Here is a 23,223-nt window from a genome sequence, read left to right on the forward strand (position 1 = left end):
CACCTCAATGTTCATCGCAGCACTGTTTATAATTGCCAGGACACGGAAGCAACCTAGATGTCCATCAGCAGACGAATGGATAATGAAGCTATGGTACATATACACAATGGAATATTACTTAGCCATTAAAAAGAATTCACTTGAATCAGTTCTAATGAGATGGATGAAACTGGAGCCCATTATACAGAGTGAAGTAAGCCAGAAAGATAAAGACCAATACAGTATACTAATGCATATATATGGAATTTAGAAAGATGGTAATGATAACCCTATATGCAAAACAGAAAGAGACACAGATGTACAGAACAGACTTTGGGACTCTGTGGGAGAAGGCGAGGGTGGGATGTTCTGAGAGAATAGCACTGAAACAGACCACCAGCCCAGGCTGGATGCATGAGGCAAGTGCTCAGGGCTGGTGCACTGGGAAGACCCAGAGGGATCGGGTAGAGAGGGAGGTGGGAGGGGGGGATCGGGATGGGGAACACATGTAAATCCATGGCTGATTCATGTCAATGTATGGCAAAAACCACTACAGTATTGTAAAGTAATTAGCCTTCAACTAATAAAAATAAATTAAAAAAAAAGAAGTCTTCATGGAGCTGGAGAATAAATGGTGAAACAGCCACAAGGCATGCTAGCATGCTGTTCATACTGAAATTCAGTTGTTCTTAAATATTCCCTGAGCTGCTGAAAGCTTATAGTTAGTATTCAGAGTCAGAAAAATCTGATTCTGACAGTTTTTGTTTTGTTTTGTTTGCCAGATTTTCATTGCTTTTATAGAGGAGAGAATTTTCAGAGATCTTATGCCACCATTTTTGGCATTTTTGGCAGGGTGATAACTCGCTGCTATTTGTAACCTCACCCAGGGATTGGCCAGAGCAGCAAGGACTAACCCTTTGTAGTTAAATTAATTCTTTCATTTAATGAAACCAGCTTTGCTGGTGTGAGTACGTTGAAATCATAGAACCCCGATTTAAAAGATATCCTGATATTCAAATTGCTTTTTGAAATCTTTTTGTCTTAACCATAAAGTATGATAATATTCTGAAGTCATTCAGTGAACTTACATCTGAATCCTATTAAGTGGCTACAAGTATACACTATTTCCTTGTGTTGCTAAAACAGAGTCTAAGCAGCCTTCTATAATTGTACCTTTACAAATATTGAGCATTTTTAGATATTAGCCTCCCCACATCACTGTCTTTTTATTATATTGAACCCCCAGATTTGCTTTTGATTAACAGTCAAACCTTTAAAAAGTCCTCTGAGAGAAACAAAACCTGAAAATGTGAGATTGAAATGAAATGATTTAAAGTAGTATTTGGGCATTTACATGTCCACTGGTGCCACAATATATCTGAACATGGAATGGAATTCAGAACTCCATGAAAGAGAGCTGATGTCCAAAGAGTTGATGTCACACAGCATATGGCCTGATTGGCACAGAAGTTGGAGCTGGACAGTTGATTCTCCATTCTGCTCTGGTGGAGGCTGCACTTCTAAAAGCGAGCTCTTCAAACTTACATCTCAATTACTCCTAACAGGGACAGTTAGAATTTTCTTTCTCAAAGGTTTGAGAAATCCCTGATAAGATGTACTGTTCCCTCAAGTTTATTTTAATTGTAATTTTTTTTTACTGCCAGCCTTCATCCAGCTTTGACGATTTAGATTCTCGTAAGTATGCTTTGGTGGTTGGGTGGTTTCGTTCTCTCTTCCGAGTCACTTTACCCCAGTTTAAGGGCATTAGATTAAATAAACTGCTTATTCCACATAACTTGGACTTCCTGGAAAGATTTAGGGTTTAGGAGAAAATTGGCAGTTGTCAGAGGGAGAATGGAAAAACTTCCTTTTCCTGAAACACATATCTCTTACAAAAGAGTTGAGTATATACTTAGGACTATGAACATAACATTTTAAGAAAGTTGTTCCCTTAATAATTGCTGTTGGAGATTTTTAAGCCTAATACAGCAGTGGTTTAATTCTGACTCTGAAAGTGAACAGAGGTGACTCTGAAAGTGAACCTGGAGGCCCAGATGTTTGGAAGTAAAACCATTTGCTCCAGTGTAGGCAGGTTTGTTATTTACAGCTGCACTTTACTGCATGTGAAAGAGAGAAAAAGATTCTTCCCACTGTCTTTCCTTTTTTCTCTCTGGACTTTGCGTTTGAGTCCCATCTCACTTAGAAATGAACATTTCCCCCATCTTTGGGCCCACTTATGGTCCTGGGCACCCCCCTAGGAAGACTCATTTGTGCTTTACAAGCATTGGGTTCTTCTTCCACTGAAGGAAGCATATTGTGGTTGCTAAGTGACTGTGAGGAGGGAAGCCACGTTCACTGCTTGCCTGTACTTCTCTGCCTAGATAAAAACTCCAAAGTTAACGCGATAATTATGTTCTGCATTGGTGGCGCTATCCTGTTGGCCATGCTCGTTCTGATGGCCGTCGTCATCTGTCTTTACTACAAAGTAGCCAACGCACTGAAGTGAGTGATGTTGGGTAAGAGGGGCTAACACCCCCTCGCATGGGATCCTGGGGCTCTGTGCTTGAGCGGGGTCATCCCCGGCCCTGTGGCCGCACCCTGGGTGAGGTCAGGAACAGCCGGAGGGTTTGAGAGGACCGAGGCGGGGAGGGTAGGATCTGGCTTTCTGCCCCTTCCGGTCTGGGGCTGTGAGCTCACAAGGAGAATGTTCTCAGCTGCTGGGTCTGTGCTGCTTTGCCGTCCCTTGGCCTCGCCAGGTTTACCCTCAGCGGGTTGATCCCACAGGACTGCAGACTGAAGACAGCGTGACTGACAGCCTGTGCTCGCTCGGAGGATGGGCTGAGCGGATGTTCCCCCGCCTGAGTCGGGGCACTCTCAGCGGGTCCTTGGCTCCCGGCACAGTGGGATGGGCCTGTAGGACCCTGGGGAAGCTGAGTTGTGTGAAGATCCTGGGCTTTGCCTCACCAGGGAGTGTAAATCAGAAAAGGGAGTGTTAAATTTGGGGGAAAGGAGGCCTCAGATATGGGCGAGACTGGTTGTCAGAAGCGTGGTGTTCCCACTCATTAACGTTCCAAGGAGACAGCATGTTTGTCGAACAGAGTCCTGCATCAAGCTTTGAATGACCTGGTTTTTATTTCCAGCTCCTCCTCTACTTGTATGTGTTTGATCAAGGCAGTGTGCTTCTCCATGTCTCAGATTCTTTATGTGATAAGTGGGGAGAATACCAAAAAAAAAAAAAAAAAGCCAAAAAACAGCAGCCGTCGTGTTCCCATTCTAGGGAATTTCAGTCTGTGAGCAGGAAGGTAACTCCGAGCACCGAGGGTCCAGGGGCGACTGACTTGGCACCCTCCCGGCTTGTGCTCTGCACTTGGCAGACTTGCAGTGATCACCTGGGTGACCCGCGCTTGCAACTCACTCTCCCTCATTTGCTGGAACCTGATCTTACATTTCTGGCACTCTTAGGAGAGGAAGGGATTGGACAGGAACTTGGGATGAGGGCAGAGTTGCTTTCATCTTGGGCTGGTGTCATGGGTTTGATTGGTTCCAGCCCCAAATTCTCCAGATCCCCCTGACAGTTGCAACAGGTGGACCAAGAAGAAAAATTCTAATCCTATACTCTGTGTATGTCTTTTCTAAAGCATGCCAAAGGTACCTGTTTGTTTGGCCTTAAAAAATAATCCAGCTGTGATCACCCCGGACAAGGTCAGTGCAGCCCTCACCACTGGGTCTTACCCCAGCCTCCAGTGCTGTGACGAATGTAACTTGTATCCCGGCTTCGATGCCCTGCCTCCGTGCTGCTGTAATGTAAACGAGGGTCTCTGACTTGGGTGGGTACAAATATCTTCATGAACAATATTTCTTTCTTAGTAGAGTCTTTTATTATTCAAGTCAAGTTTTATACTGTTTCCATTATATCATGTACTATATACCATATTTATGTGCTTTTGAATAAATGCAATATTGAAAATAACCCTCTCTGCCTCCAGTATTGTTGTTGTTGTTAGTTGTAAAAGTACTTAAATTTGTGTCTTACCTACTTTGGGACTTGGGGCAACTAGCTTATCATATTATATTGCAATATAAGGAGAGTTAAAGAGTAATCTATATATACAACCCCAGGAAAAAAAAATAGACGTTAGAGTGTTTCCAGTGTCAGACTCTGCTATAAACTTCCCGTGCCCGAGCCCTTCTCCTTCTACTGGCTTCCTTCACTCTCACCCAGCTTGCTCTGCCATGGACATTGTTACAAGGCCAGGAGGGAACCTCCATTCATCCCAGAGGGTATCAGCCAGGAGGGTTTTCTCTGGGTGGAGGGCACCTGATTTGTGTAACAATGGGGTTGAGCTCTGTGGTGTCAAAAGGACATTTAAAAAACCTGAGATGCCTCCTCCTGCTATCCTCCAAATCTTCAGAAGCCAATTTTCCTTCTTTTTGCATCACTGTTAACATTGATTTTTGCTGACTCGGCTGTTTCAGTATCTTTAACTGCAGACAGTATCTTTAACCTGCTGAGTGGTGAAGCCCAGATCCTTCTGGTCTCAGTAACAGGCAGGAGGATGCACCCCTTTCATTCCTGCTTGGGCTGCTCCTTTCTGTCCTCGCTCTTTCCTCTGAAACCCCGTTCCAACCCCAGACTCTCCATTTGTAGCCAGAGTTTGTACTTTCCCTCATTAGCACAGCCTTTGCTTAGTTAGCATCCCGTGTTTTACTCAAGATAAGGAATTAACTAGTAACAAGTGGTTGGTTACCTACTAAAAAGGATGAAAGGATAACAGGAAATAATGAGAAACAACTACTACCTCTAGGCTCACAGGGAGAAAACGATGGTAGAACTAAGCATTTGGAAGAGGTCGCCTCCTGGCGGAGAGGCAGTCCTCTAGGCTGAGGGCTTGGCCGAGGAAGGTATATTCAGCACTTCAGAGGCAGCAGGGTGAGCTGCTCTCACAGAGTAGCCCTTGGAGTGGCCGAGAAGCTCCCTGGAGGGTGACATGAGTGCCCCCAGCCTCAGTAAGGGTTTCGAGAGGCAAATTCAAGGCTGCACCTTCCTTGGAGCCTGCCCCAAACCTTCCCGCTGGAAATGATGAGCCCTTCTTGGGTGTCCCTGGAGCACTTCCTCTCCTGGCATCTACTACTTCCTGCCTCATCTTAGGAGTTCAAGTGCACTTGGATTTTCTCTTGTCACCAGCAAGCCCCCGAGCATCAGTGCAATTTCCCCCTGAGCTCCACTCAGTGGTCAGCACAGCGCCCAGCACCCAGGAGGCCCTGTGCAAGTGTGTTCCAAATGTGGGGAGTACACCCTACATCCAGACATTGCAGGGTCCTTGAGGGAGGCAGGATGGAGTAAAGGGTTCTTTGAGACACCCCTCTGGTGGACAGTAGGAACAGAATGTAACACAGAGGCTTTAGAACCAAGCAGACTTGGTTCAAAACCAACTGTGCCTTTCACAAGCTTGTGCCACTGGAGAAGTTGCTTCACCTCTCTGAGCCTCAGTTTCCTTAATGTAAAATGGGAGGGAGGGCTGCCCAACCGGCAGCCACTTTCCTGATGCCCAAAGGCTTCCTCTTTACTCCTATGTATGCGTATACATACCCATGTGCCAGGGGATACACCATGGAGATAAAGGCAAACAAGTCCTTAGGTGCCTGATTGGATTCCATGTCCAAATCAAAACAGATTCCCCTCATTTTCTTGTTAATAGTTTCATGCAGGTCTTCAAAATACTTCCCCCAGTGGCCATGTGGGTCAGTCTCCTCTGCATTCCTTCATACAATTTAAACTCAGCTACTGCCAAGATCTTTTCTATTGTGAAAAGAACTTAACTAGATTGGGAAAATCAAATTAAGTATTTACAAGCAGCACTTGAAAACTGTCTGGTTACTGGCCCATCAACCATTCTTCTATCAGGAACTGACTGAACACCTGCTGATGGCCATGCAAGGGGGGTATTCAGAGGTGTATCAGGTGGAATAGCGTAATACTATGAAACTTGTCAAATATTGTGACCCACTAGAGAGTGTAAAATCCCATCACCAGGAATTTAAAAAAAAACTCCTTTGTAGTGGAGTGATTGAGCTATACAATGCACAATTAGCATATAATATATAATATCAATGTTATTTTTCTATAGTTTTAGCAGCCTCAAAGGAGTGTCTCAGACCTGCTGGGTGGAGCTGAAAGTCCAGGCTCCACCTGATTTGAGGGTGCAGGGGGGGTCCTCATTGCCCAGCTCTTTACTCTGCCTTCTCTGATAACACCCTGGGGAGGGGAGGGGAGGAGAGGGGAGAGGATAGGTAAGGGGCACTGAGAGCAGGTGGAAGTCCAGGCGCCCCACTTCACCTTTGCTGGCTAGGCTAGGGGTGGGGCCACAGATTTACCCGTGGAGCAAGTAAGTTACTGCCTCAGAGTTTTCTAGAATTGCCTGGCTGCCTCTTTGTTGGTCCTCTGGCTAGAGAGAGCAGGCTTCTCTCAGGCCATTTTGTCTGTACTAATTGGAGCTTCCAGTTTGTACCTTTCTTCTTGTTAAGTGCATTTTGATCCGTATGACATGAGATGCTGAACAGTAGTCATGGTTTTCAAACTTCATCATTCCTAAGAATCATCTGAGTGCTTTTGGAAAGAGCAGCTTCCTGGGTCCCATTCCCTGAACTATACCCAGAGTACCTGAACTGGAAGTTCATTGGACCCTTATTTATTTTTCTTAAAAAAATTTTTATTTCTGTATTTATTTGGCTGTGCCAGGTCTTAGCTGAGTATGCAAGAACTTTAGTTGCAGCATATGAACTCTTAGTTGTGGCATGTGGGATCTAGTTCCCTGATCAAGGATTGAACCCAGGGCCCCTGCCTTGGGAGTATGGAGTGTTAGCCACTGGACCACCAGGGAAGTCTCTTATTTATTTATTCTTGAAAATTCAGTGCATTAATTGTCAACACTTTTCACATTAGGGATTTGCTAATAAAAGTCATAAGGTGCTAATTTTGGAAGCTCTTAGCCTTCTGCTTTCTCTGCAAGATTTAGACAGGTACCATTAATGGGCAGGCAAACTTTTAAAAGTGGAAACTCTAGCAGCTCTTGGTAACCTGGAAAAACTCTTTTTTTTTTTTTTAAATTTGAAGCACTTGCACAAAATAGATGCCAGATGCTAAAATCATTGTTTCATGTGACTGAGGATGAAGTTACTTGTGAGAGATAATCAACTTTGGATATAAAGATGCTATCTTCATCAAACTGACAATTACATATCAACTTCTACTATGTATCTGCACAGAATTTACTTTTACCAAGATGGTTTTCGGTGAAGGCCATGTTTGCAGTGAAACTGACATGTCTCGCTTTAGAGGCAATGTCCCTTCTCAGGTCACTTATCAGATTTTTATCTCTCAAGAATTTGGGGTTCACTTTCGGGCCCCATCAAACCCTGCCCTCCTCCCTGAGGGATTTGACAATAGTGTATTATCATCTCGTACATGTTATTTATTGACAAAGATGGGAACAATATCCCCTGGACTTGAGAGCTCATGTGCTAAATACTGTTACTAAATATTTCTTGAAAAACAAAAGAAAAAACAGTCTGTTTCTTTAAAGACAACTTTGAGGGCACTGAACCTAGTGCAGAATTCTTTCAGTTCAGATATAATGAGAGATTAGATTCTGTGGGTGCTGCCCTTGTTTTCAGGGAGGACATGTTATCAGGGTGTTATGCTAATCTCCCTTTGTCTGCCTTTCAGGTTTCGCGTGAGGCTTTGAAGGTCTGGGAAACAGACGAAGCACGTGGTAGCTCACAGAGCAGCCCTGAGGGGTTCCTGTGATTGTTGCTCAGGCTCCCATTTGCAAGCTTAACCCAAACTCAACAAAGCCAAGGCCCAATTTGTTTTCTTTGAAACAGACAAATAAAGCTCATTTTGCGTAAACAACGATGAGTAAATGACATTTGATTCAACTGACCAATGACTATAGTTTAAAAAAAAAAAAAAAGAGCAGTGATTTTCTGATAGACACTTAGTTTATTCTTCACAGGGCCCTTGGCAAGATCTGAAAATAAATTCTCACACCACCAGAGGGACAGAAACAAAAAGATCCACCTACTAGCATCTAAACATTAAGGAGCCAAAAATACCTTTGAAGTGCAGTGTGGCATCAAGAGATAACTTTTCTTTTGACATGTTGTACAGTTTAAGACAATGATCAAATTCTTGATAGTGAAGACTTATAGAATGCAAGATTCCTAGCTGCAAAAAGAGCAATTGCCTTAGAAATTTGGTAATCAGACAAGATTTACTTAGCAATCAGCCTCAAAGAGAACCTCTTTAGTTCTTTTACCTGTCTCTACGAGGACAACCTCAGATTTATCCAACATTACTTCACTGAGCAGAAATAGAATTTCTAGCAGGTTGATGTGAAACTCGGAGAAATTACCCATGAGCCTTTCTCTGATCAGTTCCTTTGTGGATTTCCAGTGGTCCCACTACTTGGAAATGCTCAGTCTGCTCTCCTGTGGGCTTCCTGAGGCCTGTGCCCCTCTTACTCCGCCCTGCACAGCCCTGGAGGCAGCGGGAGGAATGGTCCCCCACTTTGCAGATGGTGATCTTACACTGCAGATAGATCACGTCATAGCTGGTGAGAATGCTGAAGATGTTGAACTTGAATCGGGCGACATTCTTTTGCCGGGAGTGCAGGTTGATATAAGTATTGTCTTTGATGCACCTGATGGGAAGAGAAACCTCAGGTCAAGAGGATTAACTTAAAGCACGCTGTTGTTTGTTGTTTGGTCGCTCAGTCATGTTGGACTCTTTTTGACCCCATGGACGGCAGCCTGCCAGGCTCCTCTATCCATGCAATTTTTCAGGTGGGAATACTAGAGCGGGTTGCCATTTCCTACTCCAGGGGATCTTCCTGCCCCAAAGATCAAACCTGCATCTCTTGTGTCTCCTGCATTAGCAGGTGGATTCTTTACCACTGTGCCACCTGGGAAGCCCCAATTTAAAGCATGGTGTGGATTAATTCTGGCTCAAATAATTGGGCTTGGACACAAACGTCTGAATTTCAACCAGAGTTCCTCCCACTACCCACTCTTTCTTTCTTTTATGAAAAAAATGAGATGGTTGGATGATGTCACTGACTCGATGGACATGAGTTTGAGCAAGCTCTGGGAGGTGGTGATGCACAGGGAAGCCTGGCATACTGCACTCCATGGGGTGACAAAGAGTTGGACACGACTGAGTGACTGAACTGAACTGAACTGATGAGAGGAAAAAACCACCATTCCTAGCCAGAAAGAGAAAGGCACTGTAAAACATAATAAAAAAACAAAACAAAGTAAATGCTAGCCAGAACTATTACCTACTCTATTTTTTCAAAAGGGTAGATTAAAAGTGGTAGCTGTATTATTTGAGGGGCTTCCTTGGTAGCTCAGCTGGTAAAGAGTCCACCTGCAATGCAGGAGAGCCCAGTTAGATTCCTGGGTTGGGAAGATCCCCTGGAGAAGGGATAGGCTACCCACTCCAGTATTCTTGGGCTTCCCTGGTGGCTCAGATGGTAAAGAATCCTCCTGCAATGAGGGAGATCTTGGTTTGATCCCTGGGTTGGAAAGATCCTCTGAAGGAGGGCATGGCAACCCTCTCCAGTATTCCTGCCTGGAGAATCCCCATGGACAGGGGAGCCTGGCGGGCTATGGTCCATGGGTCACAAAGAGTCAGACACAACTGACTGACTAAGCACAGCACAGCACGTATTATTTGAAGGTGAACTTAATATATTTTAAAATGTATTTTGTGTAAGTACTGAAAAACTAAAGAAAGAAGTAAATGATATATCAAGAGAGGAGATAAAATGGAATAAAATTAAATGCTCAATTAAAACCTGCATATAAAATGCATTAAACCTGCATTAAAACCAGAGAAGGCAGCAAAAGGAGAATTGGGGGCAGAAACAAAGAACAAATGCAACAAATAGAAAACAGTTACTAGGATGGCAGATTTTAATCCAACTATGTCAACTATCACTTTAAATGTGAATGATTTAAATATACCAATTTGAAGACACAGACTGCCAGAGTAGATTAGAAAAACCAAGATCCAACTATATGCTGTCTATAAGAAACCCATTTTAAATATAAAGACAAAGATTAATTAAAATTAAAGGGATAGAGAAAGATTTACCAAGCTAATACCAATCAAAAGAAAGCTGGATTAGCTATATTAATTTCAGCCAAAACAGACTTCAGAGCCAGCATTAGAGATGAAAAGGGGCGTTACACAATGATGAAGGGGCCAAAAGAGGATGAGATGGTTGGATGGCATCACTGACACAATGGACATGAGTTTGAGCAAACTCAGGGAGACGGTGAAGGACAGGGAAGCCTGGCGTGCCGTAGTCCATGGGGCCACAACGACTTGGACATGGCTTAGCAACTGAACGACAACAACAAGCTCCCACCTTAAGAAACTAGAGAAAGAAGAGCAAATTAAACCTGTTAACAAAATAAGCAGAAGTATGTCAGTTGTTAAATTCTGGCCTCTCTGATATATCACAGCCACTTGGCTTACAGGATCTTGGTTCCCTGACTAGGGATTGAACCTGGGCCACGGCTGTGAAAGCACTGAGTCGTAACCACTGGACCACTAGGGACCTCCCTCTCCTTGACAAATTTTGGAATGGGAGACCCGAAAAGGGATGAGCTTTCTCCCTCTGACTCAGTGCGGCTGAGGGCCACATCCGTGCACCTCCCACACACGGCCCACTCTGCCTGTGGAAAGTGCTGCCCCTTGCCCTCCCCAATTTTTGGAAACAGGCATCATGATACCTCTCAGGGGCTTTAGGAAGCTCTCACCACTTTAGTGGCTCTCACCACTCTGGAGCTGCCATCAGAAAGTGAGTTTTGATGTCTTCACACGGGTTGCCAATTACCCATCTGTAAGCATTTTGCGCTGGTTGGGGGATAAGAGAGCTATAAAGCAAACTTCTTGCCTGAGTTCCAATTTGACAAATGTTCTGTCTAACCAAGGGTGCCAAAATAAACCTCATCACTGTAAGAGCTTGGCCTGGGATAACCCAGCAGCCCATCAGTGCTAGCCAAATACCCTGAGGAATGGGGAAGACAATAGTTATAAAACTTGGAGAGAAGAGAGGCATGAGTCAGTAGAGCCTGAGACAGCATGGCCTCTGCCTAGGACTCTTTGGGGATTCAAGGGACGTTGTCTAGACTTCCTATAATTATCTTCCCTCAGCTGGGATCAGAGGGATGGTTAGGGTCTGGGCTCTGCCTCTGGGCAGGATGAAGACTCTGGGCACAACTTTCTGATTTAGGACTGCCAGTTAAGAAGACAATGGTCAGACGTCCCTGGTTGTCCAGTGGTTAAGAATCTGCCTGCTAATGCAGGGGACATGGATTTGATCCCTGGTCCCAGAAGATTCCACGTGCCACAGGGCAACTAATCCTGTGCATCACAACCACTGAAGTCCCCATGTGCTTGCGGGTGCACGCTCTGCAACAGAGAAGCCACCACAGTGAGATGCACCCCCCCCCACCGCAATGAAGAGCAGGCCCTGCTCACCATAACCAGAGCAAGCCCAGTGAGCAGCAGTGAAGACCCCGCGCAGACAGAAATAAACATCAATGAATACATTGTTGTTGTCTAGTCTCTAAGTTGTGTCCAATTCTTTGCGACCCCATGGACTGCAGCCTCACAGGTGCCTCTGTCCATGGAATTCTCCAGGCAAGAAGACTGGAGTGGGTTGCCATTTCCTTCTCCAGGGGATCTTCCCAACCCAGGGATCAAACCCGCATCTCCTGCATTGGCAGGCAGATTCTTTTACCACTGAGCCACCTGGGAAGCCCAGACAAATACACAAAATTATTACAAATAAAACAAAACAGATCCCCCAAAGGAATAACAGGTAAATAGTCAACCATATCAACCAGAGAGGGCCTTCAATTTTCCTTACCCTTGCTGGATCAAATCATACTTGACAGTTGTAAAATCACTGGGGTCTGGAGAAGCCACACAGGTATCCACAAAGAGCTGCAGGCTGGGGTTGGGGCTGTGGAGCGTGGCCTGGAGGAAGACCTCTCTCCTCTGGCTGGCGACGTGTGGCCCCGTGTTTTCTCCAGGCTGGGACGGGGGCCACTCGAGGAATGATATGGACACATCATAGCCAGCGTTCTCCCCAGGGACGACTTCCACTGCTGACGGGCCGTCCACCCTGCAGGTGAACTTGAGCCGAGGCACCCTGTGCCGCACGACGACTCGGCCGGGGTGGCCCCTGGTTCGGCCTCTGATGGAGTTGGAGTAGCTGAGGGAGCCGCGGCTTTCCTGGGAGGAGAGGGGAGAGCTGGTGGCCCGTGCTCCCGGCTCCCTGACCAGCGCTTTCTTCACGAATGGAGACTTCTGCTCTGTGCCTGCCACTCACAGAAGCCGGAGGGCACGAGGCCTCTGGCAGGACCTCTCTGGTACTCGAGGTCATGAGGGGTTGACCTTATGTCCCTGCTTCTGGGAGTTTAGGGTGCATGCAGGGAACCCCTAGTGTGTGAGTCTGGACTCCCTTCTGCCCTCCTGTGGGGGCGAGGCTTGGGGAATACGAGACAGGGTGGGAGGTCCACACCAGCTGCTGAATTCCTCCACCGCTCCGCCCAACTCTTGACCCCAGACCAACCCTGGCTCCTTGTGAGCTGCGTGTCTGGCCCTACAGACCCTCGCTCTCAGCCTTGCTCCTTCAAATCCAACACGACTTCGAGGGGCCAAGAAGGTGCTGGAGGCTGACGAGTAGGGGCCTCAGCAGCCTCCTTCCCATGGTCTGGTGCGTCATGGAGACTCATCGTGGCCAGGGATGTTTGTTCAAGGGAGCCTCGGCCTGTGCGACTCAGATCCAGTGGCAGTCTGCCTTGAAACCCTCCAAGGAAAGCCCCGAAAGCTTACAGCAGTGTTTCTCACTGGTCTGCCTTGTTTTCCTTTCTTTTTTTTTGCCCCTAAGAATCCTTATCTCTCTTCCCCTTTGAGGGGGATGTCACCCTTGTTGAGAACACACAGCTTAGAAGAAAAGCTGAACTCCAGGAATTTGTGGCCCCACCCAATTCCAACCAGACTTTGGGCTTCCTGTGGTTCATGGCCCTGAGTCTCTCCCTTGACCTCTTCAAGCTGGCTGCTGCCTCGGGGCCTCTGCACCTGTCTGCTGATCCCCCACGTGGAGCCCTCCTCCTATTCCTCTGTACCTGCTTTATGTCCTTTTTCAGGCAAACGTGGTCTTCCACCCAAAGCATTTTCTATCCTTTTCCTTGTTTGTTCAGTCAGTTCAGTCACTAAGTCGGGTCCGACTCTTTGTGACCCTATGAACCGCAGCACACCAGGCCTCCCTGTCCATCATCAACTCCTGCAGTCCACCCAAACCCATGTCCATTGAGTCGGTGATGCCATCCAAACATCTCATCCTGTGTCATCCCCTTCTCCTCCTGCCCTCAATCTTTCCCAGCATCAGGGTCTTTTCAAATGAGTCAGTTCTTTGCATCAGGTGGCCAAAGTATTGGATTTTCAGCTTCAAAATCAGTCCTACCAATGAACACCCAGGACTGATCTCCTTTAGGATGGACTGGTTGGACCTCCTTGCAGTCCAAGGGACTCTTAAGAGTCTTCTCCAACATGACGGTCTCCTTAATCCTTTTCATGACAAAGGACTCTCATCTGTGTGTTCATTCAGGACCTCTGTCTCCCTTCTCTCAAATGTAAGAGCCTTGGAGCTGTGGTTCTGTCAATCATATTGGCTGCTGGGTCCTCAGCACCTAGAAGGATGCTCATTCCCTGACTCTGAAATCGGACATGGGACCTTTTTATAGTGCTGCCTTTCCCCATAGGTGCTTGGGGACTTGCCACCACTGCAGGTGGTCCCTGATTTGCTATCTCCTCTGGCCCCAGAACTGTGGTCAGCACAGGAGGCTTGCAGGGGGAGCTGGGCCAGCCCGGGCCAGAGAGGATGGCTCAGGATTCTCCCCAGTGGACTGGAAATGTCCAGCGCCTGCTCTCCTCCCAGACACTGGGGAGCTTCCAGCAGACTGCTGGGGAAGAAAACCTCTGAGGTTAAAAAATAGAATTTTTAGAACAAAGAGGATAAGAATGATCACAGTCTGCACAAATAGATGCAATGTGAAGTATGGAGTTAAAGGGGTTATTTAGCACCATGCAGACTGAATGCATTCAACCTCCAACAATGTCAAGTGTTTGGGGTGCTCTTTTTTGGGGGGCATGTGTCTATACAGGGGTGTGAAAGAATACATGAATAGCACAGGGATCTTTCTCTGTAGCTTGTTACATTATTAAATGTGCCTATGAACATGATTTTCTGGTTATACACTCTTCCTATATCTTTGGTATACTTATTTCCTTGATTTCAATGATACTGGTTTGTGAAATAAGTAGGTGGTTAAGCAAAATGAAATAAACATATTCATTTGATTATACATAAATATCTTAATATTTGTTTCCTACATTAGGAAACCTGGTTAGAAACATGGCACTCAGCCTGTCTTCCCCAAGCCCAACACTATAGCTTGCACATGGTGGGTGGGCACTATTGTGAATAAAAAAGCATGTGGTAACAAAATGCTTTGGCTTTGCAGCTTAGAGAATAGCATCCATCTATCCATCCATCCGTCCATCCATCCATCCACCCATCAGCCCAGCAGCACTCTATACTTATTACTATGTACTCCAAATTCCCAAAAGGAGGGGCAGTTTTAGACAAATTAATGAGTTGCTCCAGGTCTCGCAGAACTCAGAACCAAAGTCACGGCTGTGCCTTTCCTCTATCCCTATTCAGGTTTTTAACAGGTGGTTGATTCTCCCAAGCCTCTCTTTTTGGCCTCCATCCACAGAAGGGTACCACCACCTTGTCAGTTTCATACCTGTCTGATGGTGCCACAGTGGCCATAGGGAATGTTGAAGATCAGGTAGCGCCCTGTGACTCGGGGACGACACAGCTCATCATTTAAGTGGATGTCCCAGGACGAGTGGCCCAGCCTCCGGAGGTAGCCTCGGTCAATGACAACTTGGAAAAGGTGAGGCCAGCAGGAGAGCTGGGCTGCAGAAGGGGGAGGATGGGGAGAAAGTTACAAAGTGAACCTGGAGCACTGGACATAGAGTGCACTCAGGGGTGTGAGTTACGTTTACTTTATAAAAGTACCATGGACAGTGCCCTGGGTTGGGGCTGGTTTGGCTCTCATCACCCCCTACACTCAACTTGACTTTCACTGACTTTATATTTCCTCTTCTTTCCAAAGGGGGTCCTACCCACAGAACGTGTCCCAGAGTCAGAGCCTCTTCTGAGGATTTAAAGGACAGTTCATCTCATATGGTAAGGACATCCAAGCCTGAACGTGCATCTGGGCCTTTGTATGAGGGGTAAGTTAGAAAAGGGGAGTGGAAGCCAAGGTGGAGGGGGGATGCAAAGGGCCTTCCTCCCCAGCCTTCTAAAGTCCAGCAAGAGGATGGAGATACAAGAGATCTCAGGAGAGACACAGAAGCTGGTCCCTACACACAGCCTGTTCATTTTTCCCCAATGTCTCCCCTTTCCAGAGCCTCACACCCTAGGAGGGAAGAAGACTTTACCATTATCCTTGGGTACCACAGAGTCAGCTGCACCTGGTCGGGGGGTGGGGGGGGGAGGACAAAGAAAAGCAAATGTCAGCTGTGTAGAAGCACTGGGCGGGGACAACATAGCCAGCAGTAGACGTGGGTCGTAGGGAAGGGGGCTCACTGCATCCACCTATTAAAGCTGAAGCAATGGCCTGAAAATACTCCAGGGCGATGCAAAGTAAAGGAGGGCCCAGGGCCTCCTGATGGAGCTGGAGGGAGGGGTTCTGACATGGATAAAGTAGTGTTGAGAATGGTGTCATCAACACCAAGATTTGTTGGAGAGAGAGACTAGTAAACACAGGGCTTTGCAGGTTTTAAACCTCATCGTGTGGCTGAACCCTGGCTGGCGTCCCTTCCCATGCACATGGCGTGCTTGGTAGTCCAGGCTGGGAAATGCACACTTCATGGCTTTCAAGCCCTCCCCTCCCAGAAGCAAGGCAAGACAGAAACCCAGGGCCAGGGCCCAAAAGGAAGGCTGGCCAGATTCCCTCAGCCCTTCAAACGCTCTCAGCCCCAGACAACTGGTCCTTTGGCTACCAAACCTGATGAAAAAGAAACCCCTTGGTGTATAATCCAATAGAAGATAAATTACCATTTACAGGGGGTCCCCCAACAGCATGAGGAATGGCTGGAACTGTGAACAGACAGTAAAAGTGAGGCTCTGGAGAAAAAGGACCCCACAGCCCTAGGGTGACTCACACTACATGGCTTCCTGTGGAATTAACTCTCTCAAGGGGGCTCTGATAGCCTTTCTATTTGGGCTCCATTGCTATGCAAAATACGAGGAGTTGCCACATAAAGGCAAAAGGAACAGCAAGGATGCCTTTGATTCACCTGCAAAAAAGTAGAATGGAAGAGCCAAAGTGAGCTAACCTTGTTCACCAAACCTTAGAATTCCATCACACAAGTGAGATTTAGTGGATAAATTAAGGGCAAATATAGGGGAGTATGACTCCAGACAGAAGGAGTTCTGCCCATGGAAGTCAAATGCCAAGACAGACGGCCGGTGACAAAAACTATTTGCCAAATCTTGGATGAAAGGGACCAAGGGGAACCCAGGACAGTGCGGGGTTCTGACTTCCAAGGGTTAGGTCAAAGTGGAGAAGGGACTCCACCTAGAACTGTGCCCTTATCAGAGGTTGAAAAGGGGACAACAGACAAATTGTAGTCTGACTGAGAGCAGCAAGTTCTTTATTTTTAATCACTTTTTAAAGCTGTCACTTGTTTGGCTTCATAAAGTTTTAGCTATATTTCAGGACAAATATTGTGCTGAACTGGAATTAGAAAAACCTGGTTAACAAAGTGCCACCTCTGTCTGATTAAAAGATTTACCACCATGGCTATGTAATAAATACGCTCTTGTTATCCTAGAATCCGGGGCCCTGGCCGACCTGACATACCTCGGGTTGGTGAATTCTGACCTTAGGGATGTCTGGGGAGGAAAGAAAGGGTGAAGCCTTAGGAAGACCCCGGGGAAGGCCCGGCGTGGCAGGGGAGCCCGGGTACCTGCGCAGACCACGCTCGCGTCCTCCCGGTGTTGGCAGTCGTGGCGTGCCCAGCCCGCGTGGGCACAGCGCCCCAGCGCATCCTCGGTGCCCGCACAGCGCACGTCGTCCAGCAGGATGGGCCCCGAGCCCGGGCCGAAGCGGCTGCGCCCCAGGGCGCCCAGCGGGCGCCCGCAGCCCAGGACGCGGCACACCACGCGGGCGTCCCTGATGTTCCAGTGGTCGTCGCACACCGTGCCCCACACGCCCTCGTGCCGGACCTCCACCCGGCCCTCGCAGCGGCTGCGCCCGCCCACCAGGCGGAGGTCTGCGGGGGACAAGAGGCACTGCCCTAACTCATCACATCTGTCCAGTGGAGCTTCTTTTAATGAATAAAAGTCAACATTGTAAGAACTGTAAGAACTATTATGGATACAGAGTTTCAGTTATAAAATAATTCCTGGGGATGTGATGTACAGCATGGTGACTATAATAGTTAATAACACTGTATTATGTATCTGAAAGTTGCTAGGAAGGAACTTGCAAATTTTCATCTCCAGAAAAAAATTTTTGTCGCTATGTTTGGAGATGGATGCTAACTCAAATTACTGTGGTGATCATTCGCGCTATATACAAATATTAAATCATTATGTTGTACACCTGAAACTAATATGTTTATTGTTTATGTTAATATGTTAATTGTGTTAATATGTTTATTGAGGTATCTATTATACCTCAATAAAAACCTCTATACTATGTAATGTAGTTATCCCATTCCTAGATATTTACTCAAGATAAAGAAAACACATGATCACAGAAAGATGTATAAATAGCAAACTCAGCAATATGCAAAACCTGGAAACAATCCAAATGTCCATCCACAGAGGAATGGACAAATAAATTGTGGTATGTATGTCCATAATAAATTGTGGTATGTCCCACACAATGCAACAATACTAAGCAGAAACAATACAAATGAAAAAAAGAACAAATCACCAACATATGGAATCACCTGGGGCAAATCTTAAAAACAATTGGTTGGGACCTCCCTGGTGGTCCAGTGGCTAAGACTCCAAGCTCCCAATGTAGGGAGCCTGGGTTTGATATCTGGTCAGGGAACTAGATCCCGAACACCACAACGAAGACCCATTGCAACCAAATAAATATTTCTTTAAAATTTGTTAAGCAAAGTTTAGAAGACACAAAAGCATATACGCTTTGATTTCACTTATATGAGATTCTAGAAAACCAAATCTAATTTACAGTGACAGAAAACAGATCAGTTGGTCTGGGGGAAGTGGAAAGAATTTACTGTAAAGGGGCATCAGGGAACTTTCTGGGGGGATGGAAATACTCTAGATCTCTTTAATTTAATTAAAAAAATTTTTTTTGCCTCGTCCTGAGGCATGTGGGATCTTATTTCCCTGATCAGGGATTGAAAGCACAGACTCTTAACCACCGGACCACCACTGAACACAACTGAGGGACACGACTGAGTGACTAAGCGCGCACACAACCCACTGAAGTCCCAGAATGCTCTAGATCTTGATTGTGATGGTGCTTACACAGCTGTATACATTAGACAAAACTCACAGATGTGTGCAATTTACTGTACATAATTATACCTCAAAAAAGGTGATGTAAAAAGTAAAACTAATTTAAAAGTAAAACCTATATTATGTTGGTGGTGCTACACCCACTAATGTGTATAAAATGATTTACCTTCATATAAATTAGTTGCTAGGGACTATTTTTCAATTTCCTGCTCTGCTCAGCACATAGAAGATGCTCAGTGAATTAGTTAATAAACACCTCTGGCATCTGCTTCTCTGTGACTGAAATACCCTGGTCCAGGATGGTTGCTCTCCTCATCTGATTTGTTACTGAGGTACTGGAAGCAAGATAACAACTCTTGTTCCAACTACGAATAAAGGCAAACATCTTCTGAGTGAGGCCTTGAGAGGTGAATCAGGGCTTCTAACCTACAAAATGGATGTGTGTGCACACATCTGTACCTGCACATACACACCTAAAAGCTATAAAGTTTTCTGTAAAGGGTAGGAAATTTCAATGAAAAAGAAATAACAGTATTAATAATGATATGATAGTTTTAGTGCTTAGAAATAAACAAAAATTACCAGGTAATGGGGTCATTTCCTCACCTACTGAAACTGTAAAAAAAGGAAAAAACAAGCTTAAAAATATGCATATCTTTGAAGTCACATATATATATTCAAAGATGAAAATGAGCCAAATGTTTTTTCTACGTTTAGACACTAATGCTTTTTTAAAAAGTTTTTAGTTTGGGAGCCAAAATACTGTTTATTAGGTTTTATTTATTTATTTGTCCATTAAGTTGCATCAAAATGTAACAAGCAGTGTTGTGTGGCTTTTTATTTTCCAAAAATCAAATTACTGATTTATTTTAAAATTTTTTTGGCCGTGCCGTGCAGCATGTGGGATCTTATTTCCCAAACCAGGAATTGAATCTGTGCTCCCTGCTTTGGAAGCATGGAGTCTTAACTGATAGTTATCAAATAATCTATTCAATGGTCAGAATAATTTTATAAATGCACTGAAGTTTTGAAAGGAAGAATTCAAAAGCATTAGATTTTTACAAGGGCTGAAAATGAAGAAAATCAAGTGAGATTCCAGAAATATTTTTAGATAAGAGAAAGACCATATCTAAGAGATGCAATCCCATATGAAAATATTCAGAAGGAGGCAAGGTAGGAAGAGTAACAATGGGCTTTATGACAGCGTTTGGTTGTATAAATTACTATAAAACTAAGGATTAATCTAGCAACAGGCATATGATTGTTACCAGATGACGATGTCACTTCTGTTGAAACCAGATCTGTGGCTGCCAAAAGATTTTTTTCCAGTGAAAAGAAAGCATTAGCATTTGAATTCATTGAAATTTTATGCTATAGACCACAAGGTTTTGAAAACAAGACTGTTTTAAGCTGTATATAATAGAATCCACTCTGCTTATTTATCCTGTGGACTTGTGCACGCAGGGGGTAAAACAGTGTATGTGAAGTTGGTCTTTAACAAGGTAGGTTAACAACCATTCCCATTATGAGCATCTACATTGTGTCTTATAATTTACGACTCTAATCCTTACCACAAATATGCCAGCTAGGTATTATCACTATTTTAGAGGTGAGGACACGGAGACTCAGCTTACACACGTCTGTGAGTGCGTGTGCATGATAAGTCACTTCAGTCGTGTCCAACTCTTTGCAGCCCTATGGACTGTAGCCCGCCAGGCTCCTCTGTCCATAGAATTCTCCAGACAAGAATACTGGAGTGGGTTGCCATGCCTTTCCTCCAGGGGGGGTCTTCCCGACCCAGGGATCGAATTCACATCTCTTACATCTCCTGCATCGGCAGGCAGGTTCTTTACCACTAGCGCCACCTGGGAGACCCTGCACATGTGCCTGGATCATCCACAATTCAAACCCATGAGACCCCAAAGCACACTCTTCCGACACCCCCTTTGCCTCTGGGGGCATAAGATGTAGGAGTCGCATCCGCTCTGGCTCCACGAGGTGACTCAGGAATGGGGGGGGGGAGTGACTTGGAGCCCCCCTAGCCTCTCCTGTCCCCTCTCCCCTCCTCTGTTAGGGAAACAGGAAACCTCTCTTCTTGGCTGGATTCTTTCAGAAAGCCACTCACAGAGCTACTACAAAGAGCAGAGAGATACCTGGTGAAGAAGGGGCTTCGCTTGAAGTGGGAGTCATATCTGCAAACAAAGAAGGATCAGACTCAAGTATTAGTGAAAAGGAGATGGAATGATGTTTTCAAAAACAGTGTGGTTGAAAACAGAAGAAAGTGAAAGTGAAGTTGCTCAGTCATGTCCAACTCTGCGACCCCATGGACTGTAGCCTACCAGGTTCTTCCATCCATGGGATTTTCCAGGCAAGAGTACTGGAGGGGGTTGCCATTTCCTTCTCCAGGAGGTCTTCCTGACCCAGGGATTGAACTCGGGTCTCCCACATTGTAGGCAGACGCTTTACCATCTGAGCCACCAGGGACGTGGTGAATGGGTAAAAGCAACACAACCACAGTTGTCCCCTAGCGGGTGCATCTGGGTGAAAGGGTCAAAGCATCGCTTGAATCATAACATGACCACCCAGCAGGTGGAGGTGTGGACCCCCAGCCCTCGAGTCTCTTGGGCACATCCGATCAAGACCAGTGTGACAAGCAGAAGGTGTTCCCTGGTGGAGGGACCACTTCTGTGTCTGTGCGTGAACGAGAACATGAAGCTTAATTTCTGTGAAAAGGAGGCTAGGACTTCTGTTTACATTGGGGCTTATTCTGTAGACAAAATATTCTATGTATATGTTCACTTGTTAAACAGAAAGAGGAGAGTTTGAACTTAGGAAATGTGACAGGTAGAAAACATTACCAGAGGGGGTGTCCACTTCTGCTGAGGCTGAGAACACATCTGTGCCTGAACAAAGAAAACAGGATACTTAGAAAGGAGACAAAAAGACACTTCGTGTGTCTTTTCATTGGGGTTTATTTTGTGATCGTTAAGTGGGCTTGTTTTCTAAATAGGACCCAGAAGTAAGAAGCTAGTCTGGTTCATTTAAACACCACAGTGAGAGAGCATTTACCAGATGGAGAAGTCATATCTGCTGAGGCTGAAGACAGATCTGTAGAAAAAGAGATGAAGAAACTTACATACCAATGGAGAAGATTCCTGGGTTTCTGTTTTTACTGAGGCAGTGTTGGGTGCAAAATATCCATGCGACAGCCTAGTCTGATAAATGGAACTCCAAGAAGAGACACTTATGGGACACTAGACGGTGTTTTACCTGGTATGGAGGTCACACTGGCTGACAACGAAGCTGCAGATGAACAAAGAGAAGAAGGCAGCAATAAGACAGCCTTACCAGCCATACGTGTTTCTATAAGATACAGAAGACGTAAAAATGGCCAATGAAGACCAGTATGACTGACTTGGCTTGTCTGCCTACTGTCTAGACAGGAGCTATAGCAGGGCATCTCCAAATGCTTTACTGCCCCCAGGCCACCCCTCTACTCCCTGGGTCTCCTCTTGGCCACCCTTCCCTTCCTCTCTTGGAGGCTACCTGTTCAGAGGGCAAGAACCATTGGTCCAAGTTTCTCCATTGTACAGTGTTCATCTAACAAAGATTCCATAAGTGATAGTGAAGTCGCTCAGTCGTGTCCAACTCTTTGTGACCCCGTGGACTGTAGCCCACCAGGCTCCTCCGTCCATGGGACTCTCCAGGCAAGAATACTGGAGTGGGTTGCCATTTCCTTCTCCAGGGGATCTTCCCGACCCAGGGATCGAACCCAGGTCTCCTGCATTGCAGGCAGACGCTTTAACCTCTGAGCCACCAGGGAAGCCCTGCTTTTCCCTGCCTCCCCTTAAATGAGTGGGAGGCAGTGACCCAGGAAAGGGTGATCTCTGCAGACTGGAACTTTCCCTAGGTAGGCTGTCTCAAGATATAGACTAAGGGTGAGGAAGAGTATGAAAAGTCCATTTGTCTCAAACTAAGAGATGCCCTGCATCTCTTAGGTATATCAGTAATAAAGGCCATATTTTGCTTCCGACTCGGATGCTTTATTTTATAATTGCTTTATTTCAACACCTGGAGTAGAGTAGAGCATCTTCTTTATTGTCCTCCACCCAAATAAATCTCTAACACTAATTGTCAAATCAAGTCCAAAGTCAGACAGGTGAAAACATGTGGGTTATTTTCAAATATCGTTTGATACTGATTTCTAACATAATTCCATAGTGATAAGAGAACAGACTCCGTATGAGTTCAATACCTTTAGACCATGACATTTTTGCACCTTGTTTCATGTTCCTGGATATGTTCTATATTTCCAAGCTCACAGTCTGTGGCAACTTGAATAGAATTTATATTCTATTTGTGTGAACATTGTACAAATCTAAATTATGCTGAACTGCTTCACCATGCTTTTCAGGTCTACTATATCCTTCTGGTTTTCTGTATATTCATTCTATTAATTTTTGAGAGTTTGATATTCAAACTCCAACTAAAACTCTTAATTTATATACTTAAAAATAATTGTAATACATAGTAGAACTATATGTAACTTTGTCCTGGACTTTCCAAGTCTCCTGTAAATGTGTTA

At 45.5% G+C, this 23,223-nt stretch overlaps 2 protein-coding genes across 2 annotated transcripts in view; one reads left to right on the forward strand and one right to left on the reverse strand.

Moving 5' to 3' along the window:
- Positions 1–1,465: 1,465 nt before the first annotated feature.
- On the forward strand, positions 1,466–3,949 carry LOC122445852 (protein FAM24B-like). Its single transcript, XM_043475229.1, has 3 exons — positions 1,466–1,674; positions 2,361–2,481; positions 3,618–3,949. Exons 1-3 carry the CDS (start codon positions 1,593–1,595, stop codon positions 3,799–3,801), a joined length of 387 nt encoding a protein of 128 aa, XP_043331164.1. The 5' UTR covers positions 1,466–1,592; the 3' UTR covers positions 3,802–3,949.
- A 4,123-nt stretch (positions 3,950–8,072) lies between these two features.
- Positions 8,073–23,223, reverse strand: part of LOC122446765 (deleted in malignant brain tumors 1 protein-like) — a 76,090-nt gene continuing 60,939 nt past the window's right edge. The window contains exons 27-32 of the mRNA XM_043477270.1: positions 17,105–17,410; positions 16,191–16,232; positions 15,572–15,604; positions 14,869–15,044; positions 11,922–12,289; positions 8,073–8,681 (exon numbers count right to left, since the gene is read on the reverse strand). Coding sequence (XP_043333205.1) covers positions 8,390–8,681; positions 11,922–12,289; positions 14,869–15,044; positions 15,572–15,604; positions 16,191–16,232; positions 17,105–17,410 — 1,217 coding nt within the window. The 3' untranslated portion in view covers positions 8,073–8,389. The remainder of the gene's footprint in view (positions 8,682–11,921; positions 12,290–14,868; positions 15,045–15,571; positions 15,605–16,190; positions 16,233–17,104; positions 17,411–23,223) is intronic.

Source organism: Cervus canadensis, chromosome 8 (assembly GCF_019320065.1).
Source record: "Cervus canadensis isolate Bull #8, Minnesota chromosome 8, ASM1932006v1, whole genome shotgun sequence".
NCBI lineage: Eukaryota > Metazoa > Chordata > Mammalia > Artiodactyla > Cervidae > Cervus > Cervus canadensis.